Below are 9,063 nucleotides of genomic sequence, written 5' to 3' on the forward strand. Positions count from 1 at the left end.
AATAGTCACTTCACTTCAGGTAATTTACATCCTGAAAAATTCCCTTTTGACAGTGAATTGTATAAAGCTTCATTTGTTTGGTAAATTCTGGGTCATGGTACCATTTGCAACTCTTGTCTGTAGCTTTGTTAAGAATACTCTTAAGTCATGTGAAGAAGTTTATGCTAAAATCCAAGGACTGGTTGGTGAAAAAAGCAGGTAACATCAACAGCAAAGTGACAAAAAACAGTGGCTCACCTGAGCTCCTGCTCTGTCTCTGTAGGCCAGTGTGGAGYGAGGCAGGGGGCGACGGATACGATGGGGGGGACATGGGCCTCGGTAGATGGCTAGTACCTCCATTCATAGCATGAGAGAGAAACTGGCCCTAGGAATAACCCACAAATAAGGGCAATAAGATATAATAGATTTAAGTCAACCAATGAACATTTAAACCATCTCACAGATCTAACGTTTTAAATAAAACGTGAATATAAAAAAATAACAACCAGTCCTAAATAATCAAACTATTTAAAACATTTTGCTAAGTAAATTAAACAGGTCTTACAGCAATAGCAAACCCTGTACTCATATTATCAATCAACTTATAAAGATTTAGAGGAAGTGCTTAATTAGAATAGTCTATAATAAAGAAATTGTTAGTGAAGCAATGGGAAACTAATTTTACTTTATTTCAAAACAGATAAAAAAGTTTGCTAATGCTAACAGTAAACAAAGACAGTTCATTCCCAAACAAAAGATTAAGAATTAGTTGACAAGCACAAGACGGCAGACGTGGTATATCCAGAATGGGAAAGGTTGTGACATAATATTTCCCATTCAATATGACAGAAATAAATTATTTACAAATACACTTTAAGGTTAACAACAATTCATGGTGAGGAAAATCAAGGTAAGGCAACGAAAAACTGGTAAAATAAAAAAAATGTTCCCAGCAATACGAACATTTTTTTGATGGAATTTTGAGGAGAAAAAAATGGGTTTTGCGAGTGATCAAGTCAAACCAAGACTTAAAACTCACTGCGATAATAAACGACTGTAAGATGGGTTTTAACAGTTTCATGTTGCTTTTGTGAGAAAAATAATTTCTTGGTTGGAGAGCCAATCCAATCATCATCTCTGTAGGAGGGAGTATGTGTGTGGAACCACAGCTCCTGGGACATTTCTCACTTCATTACACTGATGGATGTTGTAGGTAACAAGGCTCGAAATAAACAGTGACAATACAACACAACTATGACCCGGGACAACAGATTCAAACCTAATTGCTTTGTAAATGTCAAAGTACTGCAGTATTAATCAAAATGAAAATTCAGTTTGAATGGCAGCCTCCTGTAACTGGAAATCCTATTTGAACATGCTGTTTCATGCCATAAATAACAAACATCACATTGTTAGAGAGCGCGTTTTTAGCAAGTATATTGACACGCGACTAATATATGTGACACGCCGTATAAAAAATAAAAATGTTTAAATAGGGCTGATGTCAACAAAAGACATTCTCCATCAGGCACAAACAAAATGGCTGTGTCTGGTGGGCAAACACACAAACAATGAAAAGCTACCAATGACCTCACAAAAGTAAACACAGTGGCCTACAAAGAGGGCCGTGTCGCTGATTGTTGGGTGGAAATACTTGCAGCTCATTTCTGTGTCAACCTGAGGTCACAGACCTGCCAGTTCTGTCTGCTGAGATGGTGAACATGTCTTTTTAAGATGTCATAGGAGCTGAGCAGTAGTATCTAAATAGATCTGGAGCCTGGAGATCAGTGCTCTGCAGGACTCCTAAACCTCAGGAYCTCTTTTTTCTCTCTGACTTTGTCCTGGTTTTCATTGCTTTTCCTAAAGACACAGTATTTGAATTCACCACACTCATTCACTTTAACTTTGTTACCTAACTGACCAGACACATACTGCATAATAATTTAAGTAGTTTTAATTTTAGTTATAATAAATATGTTTTATTTGAAATGTATATCCTTTTTTCGACCCATAAATTGGATTGTGACATTGGCGCTGCATAAAAATTTAAGTATGACAGTCTGATGTTGCTAAATTCCCAACATATGATATTTTTTCCGTCACTTGAGGACTTAGATTAAAACAGTGAAAATAGTACCTCTTTTCTTTTGACATACACTGCAAAAACTGTCCATCTTACCAAGTTTTAAAATCTTATATCCAGCCAAAAAGTCTTTTTGATCTTGTTTTGAGACTRATTTACTAAACAAGAACTAATTGTGTAAGAATAATAATCTTGTTTTCAGAATGTGTAAGATTATTTGTCTTGTTAGCTTGAAAATTTGACTCAAATTAATTCAAAAATTTCTGCCAGTGGAGTAAGAAAATTTTACTTGGTAAGATTCTTGAAATAAGAAAACAAATGAGTCAAATCAAGTATTTCAAGAATCTTCCCAAGTACAACTTTCTTACTCCACTGGCAGAAAGTTTTGACTCAATTTGAGTCAAATTTTCAGRCTAACAAGACAAATAATCTTACACATTCTGAAAACAAGATTATTATTCTTACACAATCAGTTCTTGTTTAGTAAATCAGTCTCAAAACAAGATCAAAGAGACTTTTTGGCTGGATATCAGATTTTAAAACTTGGTTAGGTGGACATTTTTTGCAGTGTAATTAGAGAAAGAAACAGAAACAAAAGGCAAAAGAGAGACATGTAAAGAAGCTGACAAAGACAATAAGCTCTACTGAATACAGATGAACAATACAGACAGTACTCAGGTGAATCGCAGTTGATGGTTAGTTAAAGTAAAAACAAAGTGTTATGTTTAACCAATAAAATGAGTAGGGGGAGACTGGRAACGATTTTTTTAATGCAATGATGTGTGTTAAAGAGGTGGCTTGTACGGATAATTACATTAGTGACAGTGGCTGCTGTGGCAGTGGAGCCCACATAGGTTGTTAGCGCATCATCAGGCCCAGCAGTGGATGTGTAGGCAGAGGCATGGCTGAGCGTGGGCGATGGCGTGGGCGAGGCGCCGGGAGAGTCCAGGCTACAGATCTGCAGCTCGTCCATCAGACCTGCTGTAGACGACGAGTAGTGGCTGAGCGCCGACACCGTCACAGGAGAAGCTGCGGGTGACACGCAGCCACCGACGCTCATGCTGCTGACCGTGGTAAGGCTCGGACTGCTGAGAGCACCAGCTTTGATAAAGGCTCCGCTAGGAACGTACGGGGTGGGCGACAGAGTCTTGGGCATTAGGCTTGACAGGTAGTCGAGGGATTCAGAGCTCTGGCAGCGATAGGGGGAGTGCCGTGCTGAAGGGTCAGGGGAAGGAGGCCCCTGGTGTTGGGAGTAAGAAGGGATTGATAGGAGAGGGAGGAGAGGAGGCGAATGCTTAGTTATATCAAATATTAGCCACACTGTCGAAAGGGATGTGTGAAAACAACATGAAAGCTTGGCAGATGGTGATATCAAACTGTTACATATGGCTGCAGCATCAGAAACAAACAATGTTATAAATCAGAGCCYTCATTAGTCCAATATCAGTACTAATCAGCAAAATGACTTTTTTTTTTCAGCAACAGTGACATAAAGTCCTTCAAACATTTGGTTATTATCACACATAAAGTACACATTTAAACAAATATAAAATTCAGTTTTGTTGGTCAAAAGAAAGCATCACAACTGGCCATCTAAAGGGCAACAGACACTTGTAGCAACTAACATGCTTTAAAAGAATGCCAGTGTCAGACATTCAAGAGACAAAGAGCACTCATCAGCTTTGCTCTGTAATTTTAGCAAAGCACATTTACAGTTTCTCGTGCATGTTTTAATGTCAAATGACGTGTTCCAATTTATGTGTAAACCCTTTAGACCCTGTTGATGTTTCCAAGATACAAACTTATACTGTACTGTGATGGTTTGTAGTAAAGGAAGGCTGCGTGTTGCTTCTCTTGTTAAATTACACAATCAGTTTTGTACCAGGAGTTCTGCAGGCGGAGGTCTTGGTGGAACTGCAGGAGGAGGTCTTGGCATCTCCACCTGGGACGAAGCTGAAGTTTGGRTCTGATCTGAGATCTTGGCTTCCACGCTTGGATTTGACGTCAACGATGCTGGCTTTTCAAGATACTCTTTGACGAAGTGTGCAGAAAGTGAAGCGGTCTGTGATGGGGATTGAAGAGGGATTGGACAGTTTGGTGGAGGTGGGGACGTTTGGGGAGGGGAGAATRTGGTTTGGGTCTTAGACTGATCTTTGGCTTCAAAGTTAAGATGAGCAGGGGGGTCGGGAATAGTGACAGGGGTTAGTTTAAGGGAAGAAACTTTACGTTCCCGGTTATTAGCAGTGGCAGATGCACTGAAGTTGCTCACATCGTTGGGAACGGTGGGCTGATGAACCGGTTGGACTGAGTTTGCACTCGTTTTTGAGTAGGAGTAAGAAGACATGCTGCTAACTGTGTAGGACCTTTTCAAAACTGCTTCGTCGTTCTYAGTGAGCGTTAATTTTCCGGGACTCAGGTCATTAACCAGATTAATGATAGAGCTGTAGTCTGGCGGTTCGGTGCCAGTGGGCAAAAAGTGAAAACTCTCTCTCCTGGGGGGTGGCAGAGGTAAGGGACTGACAACCTTGTTAGCCAACCAGAAGCAGCAGCCAAATGTAAGTTCAAACAACAACAAAAACAAAAACAAGAAATATCATCAGCGCAAAGCTCCACATTATGCTCTACCAAGAATTTTCCTAAAAGTACAGCAGTAGGCATTAGAAATAAAGATTTTTTTGCTATACTGAATTTTTACTAATTAGTAAGACCAAAACACATAGTGCAGTAATATGATTCACTTATTTAAAATCTTGGCAGTACATCAAAAAGTAAGATAAAGGTTAACCTTAGTCAGTGTAAGACATGAGCTATTTCACCTGTGTGGGTGACTTTTTGTCCTGCAGGTTGGGTCTGACGCTTCGGAAACCTTTAGCGGCAAGAGACGAGCTGTTAGCATCTCCATTTTTAAGACCATCGGTTACACTGTGAGATCGCCAGGAATCTGGAACAAAATGTGACAAAACCAACGTCAAATGTTGAACTGTATGTTTCATTTGGCTTTTTTGTTTTTATAGTTTTTTTTATTTCTTACCATGTTCTGAAGAGTGTAATTCTGTCCCTGTCGAAAGAAAAAGGCAATATCTAAATGTGTGGTTACATTCAGCCCTCAGACAAACTTCAAATTATTTCTGCACATAATATATTTTATAATAGATGAACATATTCAACAATTATCTGGTGAAATTGCTGCAATTTTTTTCACCATGGTTTTACTGTGGCTTTGTTTGCAAAAGGAAATGACATGAATCAAGACAKCAGAATGGTAATACATGATAAAGCAAAAAAAAGACAAAAATATAAAGCTGTTTCTGAACATAACATACAGCATAAGCTCCAAAACAGAAAGAAGATCATATGCATGACTAGTTAGTTAAGTATGATTGCGATCACTTCGAAGCAAATRAAACATAAGAAAGGAAAAACTGCCCAAAAGGAAATACAAAAATTAACAAAAAGGGATCATAGAAAAGCATACACATTCCAGTCATTGTTTAAGGATAACAAAGAAGTCACACCCTTTTTCAAATAAAGGAGAACTGGTCGTAAATGAAGCATTTCCTGAAGCTTTAAGCTCTTCCCCAAAAAATGTCTCAATAAACAGTGTCAGTTCTAYTTTGGCATCCTGTTCTAATGTCAACAACTGACTGTGTTTGTGAGTGTTAGTACCTGTGGCTAGATTTGGTGAGCTCTGGACCCTCTTCATGGGAGAGAGTGTGAGTGACAAGGCCACACTTTTGCGAGCACATCCTCCGCTATCTGAGGAATCCCAGTCAGGCGGGTGACCATTGAGGCCGAAGCAGAAGCGTACATGCACATGCACGTAAACAACGATACAAAACACACCAACGCACAAACGGGTCAAGCCAGAAAAAAAAGGGCAAACAATTAGAAGCAAAGCAGAAAGCCCATGCATTTAAAAAGCTTCTTTTTATTGTAGCATATGTGTTTTCTCTATAAAAGGATGGAATATTAATATTAAACTATTAATCAAATTAAACCAATAAAAGTGCTGATACAGCATATAATTCCATTTTATTGAATTATCATTTAAGTTGAATGACAGAACATGTTTTGAAATTGTCTTTGTATTTTTCATTGTTCATGAAAATATGTACAATTWGAATTTTACGCAATGTTGAATCTGATAATGTAGTTGAGAAATTACATTTAAATACTAAAGAATACTGCTGGTTTGACATAAAAGTGAGTCTAGTGTTTTTTTCTCAACTTCAAATGAGCTCTAGTTACTTATAAAGTTTAAACAAACAAAAAAAAGTGTTTTTCACTTTGTTACCACTGGCAAAATGAGTCATGCTAGCAGGCACACATGATGATGAGAACATTTTATGATGGATTACTTCTCACTGGTTTGCTGAGAGAAATGTACACTTTAGTTTATTAACACTGCCAAATTTCAGATAGAGCATTGTAACTCAAATAAAATAGTCTAAAAGGAACAGGTTGACAATATTTCATGTTTTCTTCCCTTTTTTCCTCTCAATCTTTTTCTAATAGAATCAAACTTGTGGCCAACAAACAAAAAGACTCTGACCCAAAATGTTATTTTAAATTATTTCAGTCAAAACTAGTGGATACTGACTGAGAAGATAGATGACTCCTCCATTTTATTTATTTATTTATTTATTTTGTGTATATTGTATGCATACCTGTATTCATAGTGAAGAGCACTTGTTACTGATCTACTGAAGGAGGACACACTTTCCTGCAAACAAGCAACAAAAACAGAGTAGTTTAGTGAAAGATTATTTTAAAACTGCAAACATATTTAGTCTTTCCAGTGATATTTTGAATCAATCGACTGTCACACTCTTGAGATTGATCCAATAAGTGAGTTGGATAGTTTCCAAGTCAAAATAACAAGTTGGTAAACAAGGGGAAGTCACAAAAATGAAGTTACCCATAAAACACTGACAGTCAGCTGCATTGATTACAGCTGCAAAAGAAAACATAAACCAAAAGAAAAAAGAGGTGCCACAACTTCTAAACACTGATAGATGTCCTATTATTAGTGAATTTCTCCACAATTAGTAGCACTGAAGCATTTTCATAAAAAGGTAGAGTGGTTCAACAACACAATAGACATCAACTTCACTGCACATATAATAACAGATATTTTAAAAACAAAAATGACAATTTAGCAAAATTTTGCAGCCTAAAAACAATAATCAATGTGACTGAGAATGTAAAGATTATTTTAGGTAATGCATTAGTTCTGATTCAGCGCATTTTCAAAGGGCACAWGTTCTGCACAGACTGAATCTTGAAACGACTCAGATTGTAAAAATTGACCTTCCATTAGAGCTTGTATTTTTTAAAACATTTATAAGCAAACACAGATTTACATTAACATTCATTTTTTAACATTAAACAAATAAAGTCATCCACTGTACTTAATTTCTAGGCAAAGAAACAAAGAAATAAAATCAAATGAAGTTGTTTTTGTCTGCATAAACACTGAAAGGCCAATCTAAAGACAGACGCAACATTTGAAAGGTACACAAAGAAAGGGTGAATCAATAAAAAAGCAACAATGCAGCAGGAAGCTTGTCATTCAGACAATTAAAGCTGCTTTTGTTTTTATTTAATTCAGTGTCTATAAAGCTTCTAGTATAAAGCGTATTGAAACTAATTTAACACATTTCCCTGATCATGTTCTAAAATATGTTTAATTTAAAATTATTCAGCTGTGATATGAAATACACAGACTCAGACCTTAGTGAGCTCTTCAGAGCACATACTGTAAAGCACACAAAAATAACCCAAATGTCATAAATAAAAAACACAGATTACCTTTTTTATTTGACCATACCCATGCATGGCACCTGTCTCTTCCTATATGAAGCTCTGTTCTTGGAAATGTACTTAAAGAACATGATTTATATGTATGGTGCAAACATCAAAAGCTAAAGGCACAGAAGAGGCTGTTGCATTGCTTGTTGAGTACATATACACAGTGTCAACATGAGACTTAGGGGCTTATGATACAACAAGTAAGCAATCGTGGCAGCCATAGGGCTCATACTCGTCTGGTATGAAAATAACTATGACACACTGCTGACATTGTCAAACATGCATATCCACACAGTGATGTGCAGTAAGATGTTTAAATGTTCGTTCATCTGGTTCCAGAAGTTTTTTATCTACTCTAAAACATTATTAAATCAAAAACAGCATTTTGTTCCCCCTAGKAGTTCACAAAAAATAGTCACAAACAACAACAAAAAAAAAGACAACACAATTTTTAATCCAAAACCCGTGGTGTCCAGTACTTTTGTTTCAGTTTTTTAATCAAGCAAAAAGGGGGATAATACGCTCGCAAATCCCAGCTGCACAGTGAGTGATGTTACTCTACASACGAACATTGCACAAACACACTGTGCAGGCATTTTTCCATATGACATAAAGGTAATGTGGTGATGACAGTACATCTCTAGTACATACCCCATAACCAAAACATGACATGCATCTCCAAGCTTTTAATTCAACAGTTTAATACTCCAGGGCCTATTTGTGCTCTGACAAGTCCGGATAATTGAGGCTATTTTCGGAAAAGATATGCAAACATTTTGTGTATTTTTATTGTTTGAATTAAATTTTATGCAAAAAGGGGCAGATATAATAACWTKTATGTGACTTTAACTTTACAGGTTTAAATCAGGTCAGACAAAGGAAAAAAAAGTGATATAAACAAGTGATAAATGGGATGCCAGCACCAAAATAATTATGCAGTTGTACATAAGTACAAAGGTCTGTCAGAAGAGAAACATGGAGGACTGAAACTGACTTCATTAAAAATAAAAGCAGAAATATATAAAAGAACCAATAAATAAAAACCCTTAAATGCTCCACTTAGTTTATAAAAGAACTTTACCTCATGTTGATAATTTAAATGACCTTCATATTTATTTTTCCAGCTTAGTTCCAACAAATTACATGTTTTAGCACATAATTCCAATTTCGCTGTTTTTAAATATATTTAA

At 36.7% G+C, this 9,063-nt stretch overlaps 1 protein-coding gene across 2 annotated transcripts in view; it reads right to left on the bottom strand.

Moving 5' to 3' along the window:
- The window catches only part of sorbs2a (sorbin and SH3 domain containing 2a), a gene marked incomplete in the record, with an annotated part of 49,435 nt that overhangs the window by 24,193 nt on the left and 16,179 nt on the right, over window positions 1-9,063 (bottom strand). The window contains 6 exon segments of one of the 2 annotated variants that reach the window (XM_014011458.1): window positions 238-364; window positions 2,877-3,302; window positions 4,879-5,003; window positions 5,094-5,120; window positions 5,729-5,814; window positions 6,730-6,785. In XM_014011458.1, coding sequence (XP_013866912.1) covers window positions 238-364; window positions 2,877-3,302; window positions 4,879-5,003; window positions 5,094-5,120; window positions 5,729-5,814; window positions 6,730-6,785 — 847 coding nt within the window. 2 annotated transcript variants of the gene reach the window in all.

The sequence above is a fragment of the Austrofundulus limnaeus genome, unplaced genomic scaffold (genome assembly GCF_001266775.1).
Source record: "Austrofundulus limnaeus strain Quisiro unplaced genomic scaffold, Austrofundulus_limnaeus-1.0 Scaffold80, whole genome shotgun sequence".
In the NCBI taxonomy this organism is placed as follows: domain Eukaryota; kingdom Metazoa; phylum Chordata; class Actinopteri; order Cyprinodontiformes; family Rivulidae; genus Austrofundulus; species Austrofundulus limnaeus.